The 27762-nt window shown below is 40.7% G+C and overlaps 1 protein-coding gene across 5 annotated transcripts in view; it reads right to left on the reverse strand.

The window, feature by feature from the left end:
- Positions 1-27762, reverse strand: part of LOC309700107 (guanine nucleotide-binding protein G(q) subunit alpha-like) — a 33776-nt gene extending 6014 nt beyond the window's left edge. Inside the window, exons 1-6 of one of the 5 annotated variants that reach the window (XM_082523516.1) lie at positions 27544-27760; positions 26405-26530; positions 9167-9351; positions 7177-7331; positions 5064-5192; positions 1699-1828 (exon numbers count right to left, since the gene is read on the reverse strand). In XM_082523516.1, coding sequence (XP_082379642.1) covers positions 1699-1828; positions 5064-5192; positions 7177-7331; positions 9167-9351; positions 26405-26525 — 720 coding nt within the window. In that variant the 5' untranslated portion in view covers positions 26526-26530; positions 27544-27760. Of the gene's footprint in view, positions 1-1698; positions 1829-5063; positions 5193-5695; positions 5825-7176; positions 7332-9166; positions 9352-26404 lie in introns of all 5 variants that reach the window. The other 4 variants (XM_082523515.1, XM_082523513.1, XM_082523514.1 and 1 more) reach the window with 4 other exon arrangements.

A 27762-nucleotide genomic window follows, 5' to 3' on the forward strand; every position in this document is an offset into this window, starting at 1 on the left:
GCCAAGCTTTGTCTTAGCTGGTAACCTTTCATTAAACGAGTTTAACAATAGCATCATGATTGTCTGGTGTTTGCTATTACCTCTTAGAGTCTGAACATTAAAGGGGGGAAAAATGACTGTAAAAATTAAACCAGATCCGTCTGTCCAGCGAGGTGCCTGAACTGGCACCATACGCGTGTGCAGTTAAACTGGTAACAGAGCAGCCAGACGACTGGACCCTGCGATACTTGACTTGCAGCAGCTGCTGTACTGATGTACAGCGTCACAGCTGGCAGCTGGGTTTGGTTTATCATATGACCAGGTCAGAGAAAGGGTTTGTTGTCAGAGAGGAGCAGAGGGCACACAGAGGCTGATCACATTAGCTTTATTAGCGATAATTCTATCTGAACAGTCAGAAGCCAAAGCTGACGACACGGGCAAAATATCCCTGAAATAAACAGAAGACCTGCGTCCAGTTTGTTGTGAGAGATTTGATAAATTGTGTCTCATTCATGCGGACATACGACGTTAGTCTGATGACCTGCTTAGTGCTCTCTCGAAAGCTTCTTTGATTGCTCCCATGTTCATATGGTGTCACCACAGAAGATGTTTGATTTGATAGTTTTTCTTCTTTTAAACAAAAGATGCCCTTCCTGAAGCTTTGCACATTAGGTAAATGTATTAACCACAACACGATGGAGCCACTACCTACTAAACTTTCTCCAATTCAAAAGGAGTCATTGAATAATTGTTCATTTGCATTGTTACTGCTCAACTATTGCTGTTAAAACAAGCTAACTGGCGCTGCATAGTACAGCTGCAGAGGTGTTTTACTGGAAAGCAGTTGATGAGTGCAGCAGGAGTAAACAAAAAAGTTAAACCTACAGCTGTGAGCTGCAAAAATCCAAATAAATGCACTTGCACTCCATCGTGGACATGCACAGCTGGAGACCCGATGGCTAAAAAGTCATTCTTGTTATACTTAAGGTGCCAGTATACCCTCAGTATTTGTCACTTCATGCACAGTCACAACATCACACAGTCAGGTCTATTTATGCCTGCTATTAAGCCACAGGTGGCTCCAATGTTCTCCTGAACAACAGGTTTCACTACTCGGACAATAACCGCCACATGATATTGGAAGAAGTCAAAACTGGAACCTCACAAAGTCTCATTTTTGTAACATCTCCCTCTGTCTACTCTGACTTTGAGCTTGTCTACCAATATCATTAGAATGGTGGATGGTGGCTTCAACCCAGCTGCGGCAGCGGCCGCAGCGTAACGCCGCAGGTTAGAAAGAGAAATTGCAATTTTCAGCATGCGCAACTCCGTGTTTTCGACGGGGGTAAGCATAAAAGCAGCCTTATGTATGCGCTTGAGGCACACTGCCTAGGGAGCATGTTTATTTAATTAAATAATAACTAATAATTTCTCTGGACGAGTGTGTGCGGGGACAAAAATGGACAGGCACGTGATGTCCACATGAACTCTCGCACTAACTTCTGATGATGAAATTCGCATCACTGGCACCTCAGTGGACTTTAAAGTAAGACTATACGCTCTGCTTACTATTCAAGCACCCTAATAATTTAAGTACACAAACCCGAGCTTGCTCACAATTGCAAAATTCTGGAAATATGTTGATATCAAAACGAACTTTAAAGTTTATTAAGAGCACAGCATCAAACTGTTGTGTGAAATTACAAGTCTCTGTCTCACCTCATTGTCCGACTCCACCAGGACCTGGTCATATTCGCTGAGAGCAACCAAAAACATGATGGAGGTGACGTTCTCAAAGCAGTGGATCCACTTCCTCCTCTCCGACCTCTGACCCCCAACATCCACCATCCTGATTGGAACATGATGGGATGAAGGGCAGAGGGGAAAGAAAAACTTTAATTAGCTGCGAGTCTTTACTGGGTAAAGTTTTCTAACTCACTAAATATTATACTCAGCATCCACTTTAATATTCGTTAAATCTTTGAGCTACTTTAATCAAATAAGACCTGAACCACAGAACGCCAGGGGTACGCATGCCCTGAAAACGTGTTCAGCACATGCGTTACAAATAAATTAAATATTAATATTCAATCCTGAAGTGATTCAGCCAGGAACAAGACACGGATCTGAAGCACGTCAGGACAGAAATACATTTCAGAAAATGGATCTGTGCAAAGAGGATTCTTAATTTGTCATTTTCAGTGGCCAGTCAATAGATTTCAAGGACGCTGTGGTCAGGTGGTTACAACGGAAGCCTATTTCAAAATAAAAATTGTAGTAATGCATTTCAAGCCAAGCAACCCAATATAAAAAGAAATGAATTTGCACTGTCTAATGACAGGGGAAATGTTCCAAGGTGAACCAAAAGAAGCATAGGGAAGTTTATGCACACATACAAACAACACCATCTTCCTCTGAAAAGCGCAATGCAATAGAATCCATGCAGTATAACTAAAGTTGTGCTGCCAATAAGGTGCTAAATGTGAAGGCATATAAGAGGAGCACAGAGAGTGGGGAGGAACAAGAATGCAGAATTAGGAAATAATTATTTTAAATAATCAGGAAGGGGAAAAAGTAAGAAGATGGAGGAAATTTCTTTAAGGCTCATCGTGTTGGCTTTAAATCTAAGGTCAGGAGATCTGGATCATGGATTAAAAAGCACTTCTGTTTGGCTCTGGGCTCGTCCAAAAAAATAAATAAATAAAAAAATAAAAATCAAGAAAATGAAAATGTAGAAACACCGAAGAACCTTTGGTGCTCGATACAGTGCCGGTCAAAAGTTTGGACACACAAGAATGGGTGGGTGTGTCCAAACTTTTGACCGGCACTGTAAGAATGAAAGTGGGCCAGAAAGTTAAGTCTCAGCTCCATTTAAATAACATATGACACAGTGAAAGTTTGATGAGACAAAGGTGAACTGAGCAAGTCTGCCAGAAGAAATGACGGCATTGATAAATGGGGCCCTCCAAAAGCAAGCCTAAAATAAAACTCCTTTATATTAAATGACCTCCTTTGTTTTCCTCTAGCAAGGATGAGTGACCTACTTAGTTCCATAAGCTCTCCTATGCTGGATATTACTTCAAAAGCCAATTATGATGAAAAAAAAGAAAAGAAACGGGCCTCATGGAGAGGTCCATCATGAAAGCACTCCTTGTTGCAGCAGCACCCCTGTCAGCTGCAAGTATCCTTGGAGTCCTACGTGCGATTATTGCTTACAGATGCACATGTGAGCACTATGGATGAGTAGTTAGTCCTCCCAAACAGCAAGTCAGCTTAGAGTCCACCTGGTGACATAACTGTTGCATTGTTGTGTAACGTTGAGGGGCACGCTGCGTCTTCAGTGAGCCTCCTATTCACCCACTGATGAGAGAATTCATCACTTGGACAAAAGCAGACCTCCACACACAGGTGTGAAGAATATAATCACATTTACAACAAACTGAGCTGAGGAACTTGTCTTGCATCAAGTGCGCTGCATGCTCCACTGCAGAAATCACCAAATTAGCAATTTGTTATTGCATTATTCTTCCATTAAAACCTGACATTTATTGCCTCTTCACATGCATTTTTCTTATGCATATATATATATTTTTTTTAATATGCTTCTTCAATCTCAGCAAAAAACCTGATGTCACTGAGAACATGCAGTGATTCACCATCATCAGCACAGCCAAGCAGAGTAGAGCCTATTGGCTATCTGCAATAGGGCTGCTGGGAACCTCTTCAACACAGCCTCATTGCAAGCAGAGTTATTTCTAGCCTTGCCAAGCGTAGGAGGGGGCTGACATGATGGCTTCCTATCGATTTGCACTCTTCTGTAATCACTTGCGTTTCCTGGGTCCATCAATCTGCTCATCCTTTTTTAACAGGAGGAGGAAGGGAAGCGCTTGTACGTATTGGTGGCAGGTCCTAAGACATTTAGTTTTTATGTCCTGTTTTCCAGGTTCCACGTCAGGACTACAGAGAAACAGAAGAGGACTAAGATGTAAAAATACAGCCTTGGAGCCTGAGACGTTTAAAAAAAAACAGCTAGAGAAATGTCATTTGTCAGCATTTTTTTCCCTGTGACTCATTTATCTCGAGCCATTTTTATTACAAATTATACTTCATTTAGTTAGGCTTAAATGCTCTCAACAACCAAGTACCCAGTCCCACTACCAGCCAGCCAGTTTGCTACATGCCCGTCTCCCATTTCCTTTCCATCTCCACTCTGAAGTCTTATTTAAATAAAAAGCATTAATAACGTATGCAAAGTTATTGTATGCATACAATCCAGAAATCACAATTTTAAACTGCATACAAACAACTTTTTATTGTTGTTTCTTTGTGTTTAAAATATTCGATTTGAGATTGCGTGCCTTTTACTGTAAAGAAGCTGCAGTAAATGTAAAATGCTTGTCATGGAGGTTAGAGAATGTGACTGTTAACTGAAAGAGGATCTTCAGCACTGGTCTTTCAGTGCATGAGGATTTCTCAAGGAAGTAATGAAACGATGGAGCACATACAGCAAGTGATAGAAACAACGATTTAGAATCAGTCCCGTTCGATGACATCTTCTTGTGATCCTTTACTTTAGACTGCAGATGGAAATCCCGCACTGAATACTTTCACATTTACAATGAGCGAGAGGTCATGGAGAGAAAGCTGTTTAGATGAAGCTCAAATTATCTGCGATTATCCTTGACATGCACCAGAAACTGCACCCTGAAGCAGATCAGTCAGCTGCAGGTGGTCCAGTTGGTTCTGATCACACATTTCCACACATGGATAGTATGAAAGTAGACTGGGATTGCTAATGATATGATAGAAAGTGTACAATTTTTGACTTAATATTAAATGTTGCAAAATAAACTTTACCATAACGACTAAATCTTTAGATCATCAGCTGTAGATATACTAGCAGATCAAGTTTCTGTTGACTTATTAATTGATAATGATATCAGGATAATGCACCGTAGGATAGATCATGGTTATAATCCAACTTTGAGTGCCAACTTACAAATAGAGACAAAACACTTTAACCCAAATTGTGTATACCCAATCCCTTTAAAATCTGTGTCAAGATAATGGATGTCGTCTTCTACCTGAAAATGATGCTTTGCAAGTCGAAAGGGTATTCTATGATCCCAGTGGTTGGGATTCGAACCCTAAGCACATCCTGTTGGGTTGGTAGATAGGACGGGTCAGCAATACGATCCAGATCACTTAGATAGCTAGAGACAAGAAGGACAACAAAAGACAGAGGGAGGAAAGAAAGTGAAGCATACAGCAGATAAAGCATATTCCATCCAAAAGCAAGTGCATCAGTCCAGATGCAACCAAAGATTTCCGAGGGGAAGGTGTGGATGGGGGACATTTCACGCTAGCGCCCCTCCAAATGAAATTGAGCTATATCCGTGATGGCAGCTCTAAAAGACATAATTCTCAGTTTTAACTTTTCGCACTGTCAAAGAGCTCAAAGTGAAGGCTTGTAGGTTTCTAAAAAGATAAGCAGTATCCTCTAAAGTTAAATTAAAAACAAATGTGTGTAAAGTCTTGTAGCTTAAGGCTTAAACTCAAGACTAGTCTTTGAGAGTGTACCATCAGGAATGTGCTGAGCCTTGCTGTGCAACACAGTGTAGATTGAGATAGCGGCATCGACGGTTTCCAACTGGCTGACCAACTTTTCTGCTGCTAGCCAACCAGTAACACCAGCAGGAGCACTAGACACCAGTACCTGAATATAATATTCTCCAGGTTAAATGGGTACTCAATGATGCCGGTGGTGGGCACTCGGACCCGCAGCACATCTTGCTGAGTGGGTACATACCCTGGTGTTGATATTCGTTCTAAATAGTTAAGGTAGCTGCGAAGGGGGAGGGAACATAACAGATGCACATGTATGCACAGAGACACAACTGTCAAGTAAAAGACAACATGCACATGAACAGTGCTTTCATTGTCAAGTTGCTCAACTCATTTTAAAATGGATTCAATAATTCTTTTGTTCTTGTTTTTCTGAGGTGCAGAGCGAAGCATCCAGCATGCTGAGCTCCACCTGGGACCAATGCATACGTTGTTATGCACATTCACGCACCAAAGCACTTAAAGTGCTGGGTAGATGTGCACATGAAAGTAACACGATATAAATGCAGTAAATTTAACCTTGCCATTTAATTAAAAAATATATATATATACACATTTCCCCTTTGTTCCAGTACAGATCTCTCACTTAGATTGTCCAAGCTTAGCGCGCATTTAGAAGATGTTTTCATCCTTTTAAGCATTTAGCTTCAGGTCTGAACCCACGTCCTTATGACCCCATTTGTGTCCACAGGTTTCAGTTCCTACAGTCCAGCATCTTTCTAAAGATGAGTAGCTTTGATCTGGCCGTTGTACCATAAAGGCCTGCGTGGTAAAACACTAAAGTGATGGTTGTACATGTACAAAGAAGCTAGTAAAGATAGTTCTTTGTCCCAGACTCCTCAGTTTGAGCGAGTGGCCCAACTAAGTGACTGGTTTCCAAAGGTTACTTTGCTCTTTGACATTTACAATTTTCTTGATTTTCATTGTCCAGAACTGTACTCTGACAATCATTTCTTACAGGTCTACACAGTTCTTTAAAACTTGAGGCTATTTATAATTAGGAGTTTGCATTTTACAATTATCCAATGAAATGAAGTAGCCACAGGTAGACCCCTGCCATAGCAAATGCTCCAAGTATGCATGCAAATTGACATTTCGGTTTTATTAAGTGTAAAAAAACCTTTTGTTTTGCCCATTTGTGTTGATTCATGTGTAAAAATGAATAGAATCCATATTAAGATGAGTCCGAAACATAAAATATGGAAACCCTGAAAGGGGATGACAAGTTTGTTTCTTAAAACACTTACACTATAAATGCATCATGCAAAGCTTCAGTTTCATCCCAATCTTCAACTGTTCAAAGGAGCCACATTTGGCTCAAATAGATTAATGCAGGTTGGAATTGGCTCTATATATATTACTACCGTCATTTATAAACCTGCCAAGAGCTCCTCATGCCATCTGCTGAATTCTGTTCTCTTGCTTCAACCGAATGGATGTCGTCCGTCTGCCCCCCCAATACTTTTGTGTCATTTTTAGAAAACAAAAATATAAATTCTAACATGCATTCTTACACACTGCTTAAACATAAGGCAAATAGTCATTCAGTAAATTATGAAATGTCAGACGTACTACTTGGTCGAGTCAGAGAGCTGGTACTCTCTCCTGCGATCATACGCTTCCTGGATGCCAGGGTCAGCCCACAGCATCTTTATCGCGCTAATGTACGGCTGCTCGAACGATGCAACCTTCTCTACGTCCACGTCACGCACCACCAGGGCATTGTTCTGGAAGAACAAAACAAAAACATACAAAAAGACGTTTAAGCAATGCTTCACAGCATTTCTAATAATTATTTCATATTAAAGTTCATGATTTGAAGTACCTAAACACATGTGGAGTTAACAGACAGGAGAATACTGTGGATTTATTTTCCACCGCTGGAAAACTCTTAAGCCAACACAACACCAAAACCTGAAGTTCGTTAAATGGCCACCTAAGACTGGCACCATAAGTAGGTCCATCCCTACAGGCTTCCATGGTAAAATGCTCAACTTTAAGAATGATATTAGCATGTTTAGAGCCTGGTACAAAAAGCGTTTTGGTTTCAGCCCATTCCTCCTCTCATCACTATACAGAGGTTGAATTTTTTAAACCCATCTGGGTTTTTATAAAGGCTTACAGCATGGCCTATTAAGCAGACACAGATAACTGTAGCTGATCCGTCCACTAGGCTGATCTGAGACACTTAACTGGGCCTCGCCACTTCGTGGCGTTTGTGTGTTCTGGAGCAATTTCAACGCCATTATTTGCCAAATAAATGCAGGATGGAATTAGCTCTTGGATTGTTAGCAATGTTGCTTTACAGCAAAAAGGTTCCCGATTTAAATGGTCTCGCTGGCCTTCTGTGTGGCATTTGCATGTTCTTACTGCGCCTGTATGGCTTTCCTCTGCATGCCCTGGCTTCTTCCCACAGTCCAAAGACATCTTGGCAATGTTCCCTGTAATTTTTTAAGTGTCGGAGCGAACACACAAACTCCCTGAGCGGTCCCTTAGACCACTGTGAGCAACAGCAGACGTGTGCACTGTGGTCACGCCAGCATCGAATCCATCCAAGTTACATGGTTTATTAAAATGTTGTTTTTACTCACAGGTGGAGAGCGCTTTCCAGCACTTTCCTTAGAAAACACAGTTTTTACCGTTTCTTCCCGCAGTAAATATGAACAACTATAGTAATCAGGAAAAAAAAAAAAAACCCAAAACATTGCATATATTTTTTTAATTATAACTGGTTTTACGTGGCCTATCAACACATTTAAAAACTGGTCCACACTTTTTCCATCAATTGTTCCGTCTGTCCTGTTCACATCTCCAGTGGTGGCATCGTTATAATCCCATACTGGAGCAGCCAGCCACTTACTGACTAACACTACAAAACAGAATTGTTAATGTATTTATTTTAATTTAAATTCAGGTTAGATTTATTTGTGCGCAACACAGACTTTGTGCGCAGAGACCGTCCCAGCAGTGCGCAATTGCGCACGCGCGCAGCTTAGACGGAGCATGTTGGGTTTAGTGTTTATTCTAAATTGGCCGTGGATATGAGATGGAATGTATGACTAACTGTGGCTTGCAGTGTAAAAGCCCTTTGACTGGTCAGTAAGACTACAAAAGTGCTATATAAAATACCAGTCCATTTCCAAATAATATGGCTTGCTGTGTGGTAAAACCCCACCCAAGAAGTCTCTGCTGCAGTTTTCCTGAGTGAAAACCTAGTATTTTCTTAGTCATTACTTCTTAGCAGGTATCTGCGTGATGCAGCCACACAGTTTATGGATGCAGCTTGCTAATGAAGCTAGCTAACATTATTGATGACATGGTATGACATACTATAAAATGCCATTTCAAAAAATATATATAAATAAAGAATAAAGCTAACAGAGGCTTTAACGTCAAAAGGTGTTCACAAACTAATGGGTACATTAACTGTTATACACAATATTTGATGTACACTAAGATCTTCCCACACATGTTCCCAGCAAATTAGCCAGTACAAGTACTTGATGCACCGATGCCATCCAAATGCTATAACAATACATTTCTGCCTCCTAATAATACACACCTTGTTCTGTTCATACTTGAAGGGGATCTTAAGGTTCTCAGTTGCACGGATCATGGCCTGCATCGAGGTGAAGATGTTCTGGTAGACCAGTTTGGTGAAGCCCTTCTTGTCTTCATCTGTATAGCCTGAGCCATGGATTATTCTCATCTGCTTGATGAAAGTGCTCTTTCCACTTTCTCCAGTACCTGGAAAATAGATGGGAGCAGTAAGCAAACTGCTGAAAGCAACTGTTATGAATGGACAAACTGGTGTAAAAGGTATCTTTCAGTGTGCCGTGTGTGCTCTAGGAACAAAAGTTACAGCAGCATTATTATTTTTTTGCAAACATTTAACAAAAGAAGAAGAAAAAAAAAAGAAAAGACAGATTCAAATGAGATAGTCGTTAATTTACACAAATTGAAATCTAGAGGAAGCAACCATTCAAATAAATACAAATATCAACCATAACACATGATTTGTAACCCATCCATGTAACACTTCTGCACTTGCCATTTTATAGTAATGTAGCCTGAAAATGTATTTTTGCCGAGAGCAAACTAAGCAAGAAGTAAAATAAAAGACTTGTGGGTACAAATCAGTTTTCAACAGGTCAACCAAGCATTCCAGAAACTAGTTTAAAAGTAGCCTTTTTTAATATAACTCGTTTCTGTGGCAATAAATTGGTCTGTCTCTGCAACAGGCTGGCCTCGTCTGTCCACCTACATCTTAGCATTGATGCATGAGGTCAAGAAGAAATGTGCACCATCGTGTCCACAGGCAATAATCCAGACCTCAATGTCAAGCCCTTCTCTGCTTCACCAGTTCAGGGTGTATGCATTTCTGGTGAGATATTTGAGCATTATATAACTCACTGTAAATAACTCTCCAGCTCTAAAAAAACAAAGCTTAAACTACATAGAAGTTTCTGGGGTTAATTATGGTCAAGCTATTGTCTTCTTCCCTCCAGTCCAGAAATGTGCAATGTAACAATGCTGTGCAATGGTTGTTTTGGCAGTGGTTCCCAAAAAGGCCCGACTGACCACACGAGGACTGCATGGCTCACCTCAGCTCAACAAAGAGCTGGGTACAGCGAGTTCACTTCTCCAATTTTGTATCACTCATCATGCATATGCACATGTGCATAAACACACAAAAAGACCAAGTCACAGACAAGAAAACCTGCTTGCACATGCAGAGAAGGAACTACACATAACCCCACAGATCCCCCTCTCTCACTCACTCACACACACACTTTAACTTCCCCACAAGACCGTCCACAGCAGGTTCTGTATCTTTATATGGACATATTCTGTGAGCAAACTACCACTCTGGGCTTGGAGTCAGACTGAAAACATCAGGGTTTGTATGCTGCGGACATAACCCAAAGAGTACGATTTAAAAAGACAAGGCAGTTAGCAGCCTAACCGAAACTAACCCTCCAGTATTACCATGCAGCGCTTTCTCCAGCGCAATCGTCTCTTCCACCCCCATTCCACCATCTATTTTCTTCCTCTACAACCCTGATGGAGATCTCCACCGCTCATCTCTCCATCTCACTTCTCCCAGCACTCAAGTCTGAGTCACTGCAGTTTTAGCTGCACACGCTCTATCAGGTCTCTACCTTTCAGTCTCATTTTTGCTTTATCTCAACTAAAGCTGCAACTGATAGCATGTGTTAACCAAGTCTTTAGCTTATAGAATTTTAATATTACAGGTTTGTCCACAAGTCTGCTTAACCAGATGTTACAGTTACGATGTGCACAAATCGCGACACTGCATGGTCCGTCTTTATCCTCCTATTCCAAAGGGCTTCAGCTATAAGATAAATTGTACATTTCTGAGCTTACGTCATTATAGTTAATTTACAGATTTCTGTAAAGGAAAGCTACAACTCAAGAGAGCAGGCTGTAAGGTGACCTTTATTTTCACGGTACCGGAATATTGTTAGTTTAATAAAACATTCAACTTAAAGCCATAAATGACAAGATCAAATAGAAAGTTTGATAGCTGTTAAAATATTTCAATATGGGGTCAAAGTAGAACTTAACAATTACACTACCATTCAGCACAAGTGGCTGAAGGCAGGCTATGTGTAAAGGCCTACATTGATATTTACAGCTACAATGTTGAATCATAACTGTAGTTGCTGATTAGATAATGGAAAGCACTTTGCGTTTTGAAGCACAGCTCGTATTCCCAAGACATAGTAGCTGAAATGCCTTCCAAGGATGCCGAGAGACAAGTTTTGCTCTCGCTGAATGAAGAGCACAGTCGCGCGTACAGCGAAGGAGTGCCCTGAGCACTGCCTGCCTTCTAACCAGAGAGGATCTTTCACTGCAGAAAACAGGTCAGGCAACATTGGAGTTTCCCCTTCAGACAGAGTAAGTCTTTGAGAGAGGGACATAAATAGCAATTGTTAAGACAGCCCTGGAGAGTTCACTCTCCTATTGACTGAAGAGTTGAACAGAAGGGAAGTGTGTTGGTGGGTTGTGAGGGACAGTACTGTACACATTTTCTTTCTTACCTCCTTCTAACCAGCAATACGGTAAGTTTAAAAGCAACAGCTGAGAAAAGGTGCAGCTATCCTATGAATTTGGTGTGTGTGTGTGTTCCAGCGTATTTGCCTTTCCCAAACAGCCAGAGGAGAAAAGCATGTCTTGCAGGCATGATCAGCTTAATTCAACAGTTCCTACTGTTCTCCCGCTTAACTGGAAAACCCAGCCGAAGCGTTTCTCACGGACAAGCAACTGTACACTCACTGGAGCTACTCCTGAGGGGTAATGCTAGTTCCCATGGCAACTCCTACACTGGACCTCTAAATACACGGCTGAAAACAGCAGCTGATAGGCTTCAGTGTGTATTCAGAGAGCCCAGTCAAACATGCAACTTTAAAACATTTTTTCTAATCTTACAGCTAGGGCTTGGCAACGAAATGAAAAAGATAATTGGTGCAAAATAACTTCATTAGAAATGAGGCGGTGTGAGTCAATAGAACTCACACCATCCATATTTTAACAGACACCATAAAAACCAAAAGACAATAGTAGCGTTGTGCCAAACCAATCGTGCGATTGGATTATAGCTGGAGCCACGTTGGGTTAGGTTCTCGCACAGAGTATATGAGGGAGAGCTAGCAGGGCACGTGCTAATGTCTGGGCTACTGCACCATACGCACCAGCACGTTACGGGCGCGACTGAGATCAGTGACAAAATGACCAAAATGTTGAGTAGCCTTACTGAACATAACACACCAATGCACACAGCCCAAGGCTCAAAACACGAGGACAGTGTAGAAAAGAAAAGGAATTCTGCCAGCAAGCACAGTCAAAATGTCAGACTTAAGTAGCGGATTAACGTAGCTCACCCTCGTTACCAATTCTGTCCATATACATTTCTCTCAGACGGCACTTTCCCATCTACACAGAGTGTATAGAGACAGTGTAACACTTAACTACCGCATCGATTTGAGGTCAAGTCACATTGGATTCAGACAAGCCTCACTTCATTGAGACACTACTTCACTTCTAGTGTTTTTAACTTATTTTTTCTTCATCCATTTCCCCCCATTTCACCATAAGCAGCCCACAGCTTGCTGAATGTCAAGTTTGTTTGTTTCTATCTCTCTCTTTTTTTTTTCTTTTTTTAAATTTGTGGGGTTCAAATTATTGAAAGTCTATACTATAGAAATGGCAGAGTAGAGCTGTAATATTTTAATTTTGTATTATAATTACACTGAACTGGCCAAAGAATTTGGTTGTACCCATTTCACTGAAGGCTGTGACCGATCTGTCAATTTAACACTGGCCAAATGCCCAAAGATAACGTGATAAAGACATGAAAGACTAAAGCAGGGCGATGACCAAAAATATTTATCACGATATACATTTGAAAATTTGCGATAACGATATAATTCCACAACTTTATTAGTGCAAAAAAACAAAAAATCAATGTATTTTCACTTAAACAAGCAGCTGTTTTTTTATGTGTATTAAAGTTATATAAAAATGTAACAATGAAAATTCCTTGCTGACATTCTCTGCCATGCTTTTTCTGCCATGTGCGTATGAAAACAAAGGCACTGCGCATGCGCGTTTTACCCATATTCTATCGCTATATTTCATTTTCTTATCGTTGCCCAACATTATACCGGTATTACCGCGAACGGTATAATATGGCCCAGCCCTATGAAAGACCTACCCATCCACTTTTTCATGAAGACTTCGTTGTTGTTTTTTTTTAAATGACAAAATGTGAAACAAAATACAAAAACACTTGATCCACATCTGTCCTTTTACAGGCAGTGCATCCTTAGAATTTGAGTTATTAAACAGATAATTAGACTTCAGCAGGAAAACTGTGTAGAGACTATAAGATTGTGTATTTGCAAGTTGCCCTTTGTTGCTTTCTGCAAAATTTGACTTGCTATATTCTAATAAGGTCCAAAAGTAAAGGTTTTGTATGCAAAAATGAATGCACTGGTGACCTTTAACAATTTTGAAACCCCCAACACAGCAAAACCAGAGTGGAAAAGCCCAGTAACTCACTTTTGATCGTTAACTGAAGCAGAACCATCTCACTCTGCCAACAACATGCTCTAACCAAGGTATTAGTCATTTAGCCAAATAACCATTAACTCACAAGGAACATGAGAGAGGTGGGGGGTGGAGTAGCTACTGATCCATCTTATTTAGTTGAATGCAAGGCTTTACCTTGCATTAACTAACAGCTTTGCATTTAGTCAAAAAGACAAGATGTGCCAAGTGCATGCAGAGTAAATGATTCCATAAAATTTCTCCGAGCACATCAAAAAGGAAGCTATATCCACTTAAGCTCAGTGCTGGGAAAGACTAAAACGCTGGAGGCTGTAGTTACTGTACAGGAACTGAATGAGTAACTGTCAAGTGGCCGTATTCACCTTGAAGGAATTTAAGAACCTAACCTGATGACCAGTGCAGCCATGTTTTGGCTTTTTCCTCCTGTAGAGTCAAAAGGCAGTCTAGTTAAGGTCACCATTCATTAAAATACAAGAGCAAAAAGTACTCATATTTACTTGAGAATTTATATTTTGTTACCCCATACCTCTTAGGCAAGATTCACACAGATATTGCTTCAATGCTAGACAGTGGTCGGGGATCACTGTTGGTGCGATCATCACACTGACAACATTCATTCATTACATTTAACACAACTAACAGTTAGCATTAGCCAGCTTAATGCCTGTACACTGTAAACAGATTACTCAGTGATCATCTTCAGTTTGAGATTAAACTGCACAGACACCAACACTGTTCCCAGGATATTTTTTATAATGTGGTAGCAGCCATGCTGGAGCAATATGAATAAAACAAAATTCGACTGGCTGACTCGTGCATCGGTGCTTGCAAAGTTGAACTTGGCAGCGCAAAGCAGAGCAACAGATACACAATTCAGTTGGGCAGCACATGACACACTTCATTTAACGTGACTGAAGACTGAAACACCCACAACATTTCAACCATACACCAAGCTTTAATCTGGACAAACTAGGAGAGTTTCTTACATCATGGCTGCACAGAGCACTCACTGGTGAACAAACTATTCAACATCCCTCATATACTGAGGGACATTTATCCCATCTTTACTCTAAAAAATAAATAAATAAATAATAATAATTAAAGAAAAAAAAAACTCCATGTATGAGTCATTTAGGGCTGCAACGATTCTTCGACACAGTCGATGACGTTGACTATGATTACGCAGAATTTTATTGTTGTGACATCAATTCTCAATGGGTCACTTTTAGGGAGTTTGTGCGTCGCATTGATATCTTGTTTATGTTAGTATAGTAATGTTTGTGTTTCTACGGTAATGTTTGAACAACAATGTTAATGTTTGCATTTGTACAGTAATGTTTATGTTAGCTTACCTGTCAAACGTCTCAGGGTGATGCTTGCTAAGCTAACACCATTTCAGTTTCATTAGCTGAAATGTGACAGTAAAACATTAAACAGAAGTAGCTAATTAATAACTAATAGTTAATATTAGGTAGTTAATCTGGGTGGGACTAATATATAGTGAATGCTACATCGTTTCCAATTCTGTTTTGTTCTGTTTAACTAGTAGGCATATCAGTGAGTTTGTCCTGAAAAGAGACTCTTGCACCTCTCAAATGGATAAAGTCATGACAGTGAGCATCTTTAGCATGGTTATCAGAAGCTAGGAGCATCATCTCAAAGATGAGAGCGAGCCTCACTTCAGAGGATGTTCACTGTAATCGTGAATTCATGAACTGAATCATCTATAAACTTCTTATTTTGGACTGGGGGGGGGGAATAAAAAATAAATAAATAAATAAAAATTCAGCTTTAGTTGAACTTATGGACAGAAGCCATTTTTAGTTTCCTATTTGCACATTATTTTCTCATTTAAAACAATTCTAGCACTTACCCAATATTACTTAATATTTTTATACATTACATTTTTTATTCTGACGGTCCTATTGAGCAATGTTAAAAATACATTTGATATTTTCAAATTCATACACTTCCTGGGTAATTACTGTAATTTGCTGTGGGACGAGAAAACAGGGCAAAATATTCACAGGTTGGGAAGAATTGGGCCTAAAACAGGAGGTTTGCCCACAGGAAACAGATAAATGTTACTGAAACGATCGAAATAATCTTTAGTTGCAGCCCTACAGTCATAAATGTCAATACTAAAAGAGTGACAAATGGCTAATATTGACCAATATAACTTCCCAACTGAAATATCCAGATGTTTCCCTATAACTTGTTCTGATTGAATGCAGTTAGGTAGACCGTTAAAGGGAGAGTACAGTAGATCCTAAAGTGAACAGGTGCATTGCTCTTGCAGGTGCACATAAAATACTCAGAAGACAAGGCTGCTAATCCTTTCTTAATTAACTTGATTGCACAACTCTGTTGCTTGTGAAGCTCGCACACAAGAATTTCACTCACATGTGCTGTACCAATGTACCTGCACATGTGATGTGACAATAAAAGTGATTTGATTTGATTCTTGAGTTGTGACAGCAATAAATAAAATGTACCAAATCATTTTTACATCTTGAGAATGCATTGCTACAAGTATAAGTTTAACTGAAACACGAGCTGATTCAGAATTTACACAATAAAATACCATTTACCCAACTTTAGCCGGCTGACTTAAGGTGTCACTACAGTATCCGAGTTGCCATAGCTAAAATGGTTCATTTCAAACAATGGATAAACTGAGGCGCTGCATCAAGGATGAGTACAAAATAAATAAGGAATTATCTGAAGTTCATGATGATGCTGCTCGTGTCCAGTCCAGAGCTGATTTTAGCGCCAGTCCAAATCAAACCGATACTGTGGCTCTGTAGTTTTAGATAGCAGCATTGCACAGTGAGTGACAGCAGTGCACCTGGAGTTTTGCACATCTAGAACTCAGAAACCAGTTGTTTGCTTCCACTAACAATAAAAACAAAAAGCAATGTAAGCATGCATATGTTCTGCCTCTGGTGTGTCACATCTCATTAACCACAGGAAAGAAGAAGAAACAACCTTAAATTTTCCTTACACTTTAAATAAAAAAAAAAATAGGAAAAATAAATAAACCCACCATGCCCTAGTTAAAAATGCAGACAGACTTGTGGGCACCACATACCAGACACCTGCCAGGCCATTCCTCTAACCAACTGCTAATACATTTACAGCTACATGTGTACTTCAAAGACTGTTCCAGTGACCGTCATTTTTCACATGCCTTCCAAATAAGAGGCTGACTGGAAGGGATGGGTAAGGGGAAAGGGAACCCGAGTCTCCCGTCCTCCGTTTGTAGGGTTGAAATGTGTCTGCATAAAACAAGTGGACTGTAAAAGCACATCAAGATCTTCGCTGAGAGAAAGAATGAGAAAGAGACAGAAAAGGAGAGGGGCAGCAAGCTCAGGATCTCTATTCCAGTTTTGAGAAAATTCCTGGCATACTTTTCCTTCTAAAGGACTTGCATGTCAATTTAATCATTCTGCCTATTTTGGTTCCCATTTAATCAAAACACTTGTTGTACTGGAAGAGCAGCATTTCTCACTAGACAGAGGTTTCGTAGTTCACAATCACTCAAGTAATTGTGATTCGTCTTCAACTTCACTTCCTTCTTCCTAGGCCAAGACTTTGTCAGGAACTTGTCTACAGCAAATTTGTTGCTGTGTAAACATGCAAAAAAAAGCTTGTCTTTTTAAGTAGCTGCACAAGCATTACATGTGTGCATAAATACCAAAAGGAACAAGGAGGTAGTTATGTAGAAAGTGCTACCTACAGATATTTACTTAATTCTAGTGATTTCTCAAGAACGTCAGCAAACTGAAACTAGTTCTTTGTGTAAGTGCCACAGCTGCTCATGAAATACAAACCATTCATAACCGTGCCCAACAATGATGTGCTCTATTGAAAATGATCAATATTTTGATTGCTATGTGTCTGACATAATTTAATGGTTCTATAAGGCAGGTAGGCGGGGCCAGAAGGACTGGGCGGTCTTTCACAGGCCTGAATGCCACATAACTGCCGAAACTCTGGGTGTGCCAACATCAGTTTGCTAAACTAACAAAGCTGCCAGACAAACAGTGCAGAACTACTAACACCTACCTGTTGTGTCTTTGAACTACACTGTGAAACTCAAGCTTCCTTCTACCAGGTACAAGAGCTTAGGACTGCATATGTACACATCTAGGGGGAAAAAGCTAAGCAGGATGGCTGATGAAGTACAGGCATAGCAGCACTCATGACATAAAGTGGACTAATAAATCCTTTTACAACAGAACACATGGATCATTGGGTCTATTATGGTCGTCTGTGACGGACTACAGACGCTGCTTACCAAAAGGTCCAGCCTAGAAATGCTTGTTAAAGTAATTATTCAAATTTTACTAAGCAGAGGGCCAGGTAACTGTTGGGTCTATGATATTACACAGCCAAATCTTAGCAGTGTTCTCCCAGCAGATGGGAGCACTCTTCCTTACTTCTATGATGGCAAGATCTAAATAAGATCGTCCAGTGACAGCGATGGAAATCTGCAGTTCTCTCCTGTATTTTGTTGTGTCCAAGTAAACTGGAGCATAGCCATTTGACCGGAGCAATGTGCAACCACTTTCTGCACAGGTGTGTGGACGTTAACCTGCTGGCACAAGCACTGATAATGTTGACAACACTCAGCAAACAAATCGGACATTATGTATGCAAAGTAGGGCAACGCAATATGGCCAAAAATATTTATCACGATATACATTTGAAAATTTGCGATAAGGCACTGCGCATGCGCGTTTTACCCACATTCTATCGCGATATTTCATTTTCTTATCATTGCCTAACATTATACCGGTATTACCGTGAACTATATAATATGGCCCTGCCCTAACGCAAAGTACGACAGATTCAAGCAAAATTTGAAATACAATTTGATTAAAGAATGTGATCAATGGTTTAAATAGCTTTCAAGTATGGATTTAACCTCATCTACTGGACTGCAGTTTTCACAAAGACACAATCTCTCCAGTGTGTCCTGGGTAGAGTTGCCAGAAAGAAAAACCCTAAGATATTAATACTAAAATGTTCAACAATAGTGATACAAACAGTGCTCTCTTTGCCAGGTGGCACATAATTTTACACGGTACTAGTGGTGCAACGAATCAAAAATCTAATGGTTCGGACCGGATCACGGTTTTAAGTCATGGATCGGATCAATTTTCGGATCAGCAAAAAAAAAAAAAAAAAAAGACAGACAACTTAAGTATGTTTTGCCTATTAAAAACATTCAACTCAAGACTCATTCCACCCAATTATATAAAAACAAATTAAGGTGCAATATAGGGCAGTACAGGGCTTTGTATCTACCACTCCGCTGTGATATAATGAGCGGTCACGCAGCTTTCCGCTGACCTGGAGGTCCACCCGTTTGTAGTTGGCCAACAAAAGATGCCTGGGACAGTTCAGCCATAACTTTTCCTGCTCATATATGCTTGGAACGATCTTGTCACTGAAGTGGACGCGCAACAGGATACCATAGCGTGGCTCAAGCACGTTCATCACAGTTTAAATCCCTTGTTTTGCACAAGGAAATACGGCCTCCCGTCTGCAGCTAAACACCCCAGTAGCTTTTGTAATAGCTTTAGCCCGGTCGGACTGGGCAGCAAAGGGCTGCTTAAATACCGCAAACTCCTCTGCTCCTCCACTTGGATCGCTAGCGCTGACCATAACTATCGCTTGACAGACCTACCACGCGCACCATACACACACACTTTTTTCCTTCTTTTTTGAATCTTCGAATCACGTGCGTGCCGAACCGTGGAGTGGGATCGGTTCGGATTACGGATCAACCGTGATCCGTTGCACCACTACACTGTACCATGGCAGACCTTCCTCTCACCAACAACCAAAACACTCAATGTTCATCACAATGAACACTACTTTAAGAGAAATTTTAAGAGATCAGTAAAGTTCTTATTTCAACAACATTGAAGTAATAAACAGTTTATAAATGTTAACCTGGCCAACACACATAGTTAGCAGGGTAATTGCTAATAGTTACCAATGACCCATTGGCTACATTAGCCACCAGTTATCATTAACGCAGCGGTCGGCAGACTATAGTCATGGATGGAATATCAAACTGTGGCAGCTCAGACTGTGATCAAATGGAAAACTGGGAGGGTTGCTGGCTGTACAGAGCAGCGGGGGAACCATGGCAGAACTGAGTCAAGAGTCCAGAGTGTGAGGAACTAGTCCAAGCAAATAAGGAGTGATATCAGATGGACAAGCGACTGTTTTTACGTGCTGTCGTTAGAAACAGCGACGGTAAACCCAGCATGTGGCTCTGCCGTCCGCTTGTTTATTTTCCACATAAACCTTTCAAAATAAAGCTGAAGATCCTGTTGAGATTTTTCAAAATAAACTGAAATTATGACAAACAGAAGGACCAGTCAAAGAAAATCGAGGACCTTATTTCTAAACGAGGGGCTAGCATGGACATGGTTGGTTATGAAAAGTCTGACACGGACCAGAAAACTGTACTATGCAAATTATGCAGGAAACCGGTCCCCACCTCAGACTCAAACACGACAAACCTCTTCTGCCACCTACGCAAGAATCACGTGAGAGTACGGGGAGAGTTTACGGATGAGAAGCAAAAGAGAGCCGTCAGGTGCTGGAAACAAATAAACCTTAGGCTTTTCCCCGCAGCACGCCATGTAATAAATACAAATAAAGAAAATGGCAGCCATTACAACTTGTGTCTAAAAGTGTATAGTTTCACGCAACGGTCAAAACACGTTACTCCAGGTACACGACGACCAGCTGAAAACACTTCACGCAAGTCAAGTTGCCTGAGATTCACAGAATTTACTGAGAATGTAAAATGTTTGTGATATATATCGCTGTCGGAACGATAAATGTTTAAAATCGGGATATGAGATTTCACTGCATCCCTTCAGTGCAGATCAGTAGAGGCTATACTTCAAATTACTCCCACATAATGAGCTACCTACAACTCAACACCATAGTTGAGGGTGGGAATGTAGATCAACCAGTATCAGGAGCTTTGCTTTCCCAATACGTTCTCCCTTTATGACAACAGAGAAGATAATAATCTGACAATGTGATAATGAGATGAGCAAAGAGACACTTGGCTTAGCATTTTGATCAAAATGCTAATGCACACATGCACCAAGTAAAAATGGCAATGTAAAACTTGGAAAACATAGTTGGGGTTTAGAACTTTTGGTTTTTATTAAAACCAAAAAACAAAACACAAATGAATGCCCTTATAGTCGGCCAAAAGTACATTTCTTAACATTTCATTGTCTCAGCAGTGAATTAAGAAAAGCACTGCAAATTCATCAAAAATTAAAAGAGTAAGTTGCAACCAAAATCATTTACTTTCATCTTAATTCAAAGTTGATAAAAATGAGGTTTACTGCAGTGTGACCACTGCTGTTTACATTTCCACAATTCAAAGACAAACTCAAAACTGATTAACCAGTACGAGTATCTGAATACTCAGCTCCACATACAAGTCCTCGCTGTAACAACTGTCTATATCCTGCTAACAGCTGTGACATGCTGTCAGGGAAGCTGGTTTTATCACAGCTGACTGCCAAGTGCAAGTGAACTGTAAGTAGATCCAAATTCTAGGTGGGTGAATGTTAAAAACAAACAAAAGAATGACTGGTAGTTGATACTGTTATGCCACATTTCCAGAAATTAAGCTGATACGGATGACTTAACCACCATTCAGTACTGCTAGACATACATTTGCAGTATTTGAGAATCCAGGAAGGAAACACTGCCTTCAGCAATGCTATTATGGCTTTGACTATAGCTGATAAACCAGAGGGCATCCCCTACCATGGTCCACAACTGTATAAACACACAGATCTCTCTTTTGGGTCATTTTATCCTGTGTGTGGGTTGTTCATCTGTACTGTCTGCAGTTTTGTTATTTCTACCAAACCCAGCCATGCCAGCCGTTACCTTGGCAGCAGCTAACAGGGATACAAATAAATATGGCTAACAAAGGGCTTATCTGCTTGGCTTACTGTAAGCCTTACTAAGAGAAACCATAATAGGCGTAGGTAGGCTGTATACATGAAACATCCTTGGGTGTTGCCAAAAAACAAATACTCATTAACCCAGATACTACCAACCTGTTTGTGCAGTGCGTGCATTGACAGATGAAGTGTGTGTTCAGTGTATGTGCATACATGCATACATAAAGTGTCCTGAATCCCATTTCAGGTAAGTGTTCAGGTGAGTATCGGGGCCTTAGCGTTTGAGCGTACAAAATGTGCTTTATTATCCAGGTTTCACTGAATACGATCTCAACACCAAACAACAGCCACAAGCCGTTAAGGACTAGCCGATGAGCTGAGCATTTTACTGCAGGGTCTACCAATACTAGAAATGTGGTAGCTTGTCATCTTACTCTGAATGTTATGGTTATTATAAAAAAAATGCTTTTATAAGAGTTGTGTTTCCCATGATTTATGCTGATGTGCTACAGTGGGGCACTGTGTGTTTGCAGGAGAGTTGCAGAGCAAACATAGCTGGGATAGTGACAAAACAAGAGGAATGGTTCAAAATACGTTTGCCATTGTTGCCAAAGCAGTCATAAGAACTTTACATAGCCGACGGCAGGGCTTGATTGATCGCATTTTAATACTAATGAAAATTAAAATAAGGATACTTTTTTTGCACTTCTGCTAATAAGCACTGTTTTCTTGTTTTCTAAATGAAGTACATTCATTTTCTTTGCAGCAGCGCATTTTCACCTTTCCCGAAAAGTTCAAGCTCACTTGCCGTTTATGCAACTTGAGCCAACGTGATTAAAAGGAAGCCCTTAGTAAACACGAGCCATCTAAAGGAAGAAAACAGGCTTTCAGTAGGTGAGCTGATAGCATGACCACTAACTAATATGTCTGCAGCCGCTTTGGTCTGACAATCGCTTGGGATTTCTCACGCGGTCCACTTTCTGCAGTGAGCAGCAGTTGGATCACGGTGGTGCTGCTTGCCCTGTGGCTACTCTGAAAGTATGGCCAAGGCATGCAAGTTCAGTGCTGCCTGGGCTTCTTTTTGCCCACATCCACATGTGCAGACTTCCCACAGTTTAGGATGCAGGCTAAGAGCAGGTCAGCATTTCTTTGCAGGACTTGCAAGTTCTAATTATGAATCCGCTCTCTACAGGATGACCCAGTGTCCCATACAATGGCCAACACTTTATTAATTTGCCTTCCCTCTGAATTAGATTTAAAGTAATAGAGAATACCCTATGAAAACTTCAAAAACTGCCTCATCTATAGGTGTATGAATACTCAGCCCCATAATGTTTAATATTCAAGATCACAATATCGATCAAAACAATTGTAATAATTATTGCTGCCTAAGCCAACAGTCACTATAAAAACCCATCACCACAAAGTCCATCAGTAAAAGACATTTTAACCCCAGGAAGTCAGAAACCAACTTATCAAAATATTTCAAAGAGTGTTTAAAGTTAAACACGTAGGATTTATTTTAGAGATAAGCAAACTTTTGACTCCTGTGGTGTTAAAGGATAATTAGGAGCAATAAAAGAAGTTTAGTTTAGTACAATTTACTGTTGTACTTTATTCCTGTAGCACTATTTATATATTACAACGGTGCAGTAAGACAAAACAGCAGTTCTACATAGATGAATGAGAAGTTATGGGAGCGCCAAGCAAAAAACATGCGTTTATTTCCCACATGCAGAATTTTATCTCTGTGGCTTCCGTATAGTTCTAACTCTTTCAAGGACAGCAGAGTCGGCTGCTGACATACATTAACTAAACTGATGGTTGCTGCTTTTGTCATACAAAAAATTAAATAAAGCCCTGGGCTTATATTAAGCAGGCTACCAAGTGTGTAAGACCATTACAAAAACACTTCAGCAGTATGAAAACGTTTGGTTTTCTATTTCTTAAACACGAACAAAAACGGATGCAAGCAGTTTTGACCGTTTTAAAGACGTTTGCACAATATGAGCAGTATTGCATGAGAAAACAGGTAGGTTTATAGGCAAGTTTTTCAGTCACATGACTCATTTAACCTTGAGTCAACAGTCGATCAACATAAATGCCTGAATGTCTCCAGTTATTGTTTGCACACTGCAGTGATGCATATCCTAAACTGCCTTTTCTTATGTTCACTGCTAAAGGACACTGTTACTTAACCCATCACAACGCAACTCTCTGCTCATGATTTATTGTTATATTTCTGAACGCAACTTCACATTTACTTTCAAATTTAAAATGAAAGGAAAATTATCCACCCTATTACCAATATCTGTCAAAGCTTCGTCATTGTTCGGGAAGCCAATTAATCACAGCCTGTATATCACTTATAATTATCACAAGCATTTGTACTAAAACTCTGTATTCAGTAAGGAGAGCAAACAAACTGTACACATTTAATTACTTGTGACTTTCATTAGCTACAGAGCAGGCAGCGAGCACTCCTCTGACCCTGACTTTTACACCGTGTACTTACAGAAGAAATCAGGCCTGTTGCTGATAAACAGCTGGAATAATTGCCTTTCAATAAAACAGCAACACTAAAAGGCAACAGCCATTTTACCGCTATATCAAACCCAACTTAGGAGAACTATAAGCATACTGTACGATTAACTACTTTTGAGCTTCATATTCAATTTGGCACAAACGTTCAAGCAAAAGCAAGCAAATTCCAAGTGTCACTTTCTTCCTTCTTATAAGTCACAAAAATCCCAAATCTAACAGCAAATCTAAGAGGTTACAAGCCAGTGGAGATAAAAGATCTAAGGGCTATTATACATGCAGTCAAAAACATAATAAAAGCTACACTAAGCATGACAATCTATAAAAGGGATGAAAGAGGTCCATAATAGGCTCCACATGAAGAGAGACAACCAGACGGAGCTAAAACCGACGCTGTAGCTAGATAGCGCTTGGGTCTTTTTCACATAGGCTTAAGTAAACAGGCCATTTCTTGTTCTGAGAGGGCCTTTATAACAGCGAGCACGATCAGGCTGCATACAGTAGAAGGCAATGAGTCCGTGTTACCCTAATTAACAGAAATCACCACACTTATTTCATACAATTATTTCTGACCATCTTGTACAAAAAAATATATATATTTTTGAGTAGATACCCAATTACACCATTGCCATTTTGTTTCAGTTGAGCTTATTACACTGGGAGGTGAGGGATTTATGCAGTCTTTATACTGGAAGACAAGCATCTATGAAATTTCATGATGTCTGTGCAATACACAATAATAATCCTTTAATTAGCTCTTTTTCACCATTTTCTGTTTTCCTTCCTCCCAACCCCCATTTACTTCTGGTTACCATGAAGCATCGACTCCAGTAGATCAGAGTGACACAGGTATCAGTTTTAGCATCCGAATATAAAGAGAGGAGGAGAAAAGAAAAAACAATTGTTGGTTCTAGTAGGGCTGCATCTCAGTATTTGATTATTATAGAAAGGCATTTTGCCATGTCCTTTTTAGAACTTGGAAATCTCATCCAAGGTTAGGAACTTGACATTTTTGGGAGCATTAAAAAGAAAAAAGGCACTCAGAATAGTTCTCTACAAGAACATTTGATTAACAAAAAAATTATTTTAAACTGTATAAATTACACACGATCTTTCTTACAATCTAGTCATTTTTGATACCACAAGAAAACAGTTACTTTTTAATCCGCTTATTTTTAGTGTTAGATGCTGATGCGGCGGTTTGTGAGAACACCTTTAGCATCAGGAAGTCAGGATTCAGTCACCTGTGACAAACTACACAGTCTCTCAAATATCCTCTGGCATGTCAATGAATTTGTGCGACTTACTGTGAAGTTTACTTAAACTCTATTTCAGGTTACAACGCAAGACACAAACACCAAATGGCATTCAAAGGCATAATGGCTCTGCTAATCTACCTTTAACGCACACAGACACACACCTGAATAGCATTTCCAGCTCTCTGGAGAGGACTCATTTCCCACAGCAAGCCACCTCAGTGCAGGCCTTTTCTAGACTTAATTAAAATGCAGCCCTTGCTCATCACTGAAGCCACACTTCACTCCGAGGTGTGTGTGCACAGGAACAGGCAGAATCTACTCAGGGACAAAATATTTAGTAGTGGAAGCGTTCCAGTTTCTGACTGTAGTTCAAGTAATACTGGCCATTCACTTTCAAGAGTCTGTGTGAAGGGCAAGAGAGAAGCTCGCTGGCAAGATTTAATTCTCAAATAACCTCCTCCATCATTTACAACCCAGAACTGCTTACATCCACCGACCTTGGCCAGTCTCCTCCCTCTGCTGTCTTATGGGTGGTCTTCTAACAAAAAGAAAATCAGCAGGGGAGACGTTTCTCATGAATCCTTGTGGCCAAAGATGCAAGACTACGGAAGCTTTGAAGAAACACAGTAAAGATTACAGACTGCGGATTTTAATTCAGTCGCTGGTTTAAATTCCTGGGTGAGTGGCTGCTTCCAGCTATTCCACCGTTAGACTAAAAACACAACCTGAACCACACGAGTGCATTTTGCTTTGCATATCACATCACACGCAAATCCTGTGGTGATCGGAGCAATTTAGCTCGAGCAATCGTGGGTGTAGTTTTGCATGCGAAAGCTGTAAAACAACACAATCACACCAGTGGTTTTTCGAGCCAGATGGTTTGTGTGTAGTGTGGGTGCATCCCGAAGCAAAGCAGTGTGAGACAGGAACCTGCAGACTTACCCAGCAGGAGCAGCTTCAGCTCCCTTCTCGCATCTCTCTTGTCTCGTCGGAGCTGCTTCTCGATCTCAGCGTTGATTCGTTTGGACTCCTTCGCCTCCTCACTCAGGCAACAAGCCATCATGGAGTCTAAAGTCATCACCGCATGAGCGGGGGGGAAGAAAGCCCGTTTGAGGAGAGGTGTCGGGCTTACACCTCACACAAAGTACCAGATAAAAAAAAAAAAGAAAGAAGAAGAAGGCCTCCTGTGTGCACAACAGTCCGATCCCAACAGGTTATATCCAGACACTGATAATGGAGCTCGATAGTCTCGTTGCTTGGTGCAGACTCTGGCCTCCCTTGTTGATGGCAAAGCTGCTGTCAAGTGTTAAATATTTGACAGCTTAACGTTAGTCAAAGTCTCCAGTAAAACCTCAGGCTACAGTGACTGTGAGCTCATCAGAAAAAAAGAAACTAAACATGTCTGCAAATATCCCGAGGAACTACCGAGGGTGCGAATAACCATTTTGATTTCATGGACCGGTATTAGTTTGTTAACTAGCCTGAAAGCTAAACGCTGCTAACGTTATAACCAAGCTAACAGGTTGAATTTTATCTTCAGCGCACTTTGTTTTCTTGCTTAGCCCAGTCAATTTAAAAATATATAGACATATATATTTTTCTTATACTAAACTACTAACTTCGGTCCCACACACAGCGGGACACAACTGCCTGGCGCGGCCACCACATTTGTCCAATCCCCTCTGCTGGCTGCCCGGCCGAGTGCAAGCCTAGCCGCCCCGAAATCAGCGCTCCAAGTTACGCCCGCGCAGTGACAACGAGCCCCAGTCTGTCCATCCAGAAAGGTTGGTTTACTGCCTCGAGTCCTCCACGAACCGCATGCACCTGTGCCGATCAGAGAAAGTGCGCGCTCAGAGCAGGTATGTCTCGCAGGCGGAGGCACCAAGTAACCAGGATAGGGGGCTAAATGGGAAGGCTAATTGTTAGCTAGCTAGGTTAGCTCAGAGAGCCTTCCCTGGAATTGCAGCCCAAAAAACAGCCAACTCCTACTGACAGAGAATCCTGACTGCATTAAACTAGCGTTCCCCAAAATAAACTCGCAAACACCAAACCCCCCTCCCCAAAGTGCCAAAACGTCTTACTGGCAGTCAAATTGACCCTTGTCCTCCGTGCATTTTATCGCTCCTGGTATTTTTTTTTTTTTCCTTTTCCTGGTGGTGCTGATCGCTCCTCATCACCCACTCCTCAGCTCCGGTGTGGCGCTGTCGATTTCGTCACTTGGGATATAAGTGATTGATAAGAGGAAGAGCGAATCAACACGAGGCGTGTGGGTGTTTCAGGCGGGTCTTTCCAGCACGGTT

Source organism: Aulonocara stuartgranti (assembly GCF_965226115.1).
Source record: "Aulonocara stuartgranti genome assembly, chromosome: 23".
NCBI lineage: Eukaryota > Metazoa > Chordata > Actinopteri > Cichliformes > Cichlidae > Aulonocara > Aulonocara stuartgranti.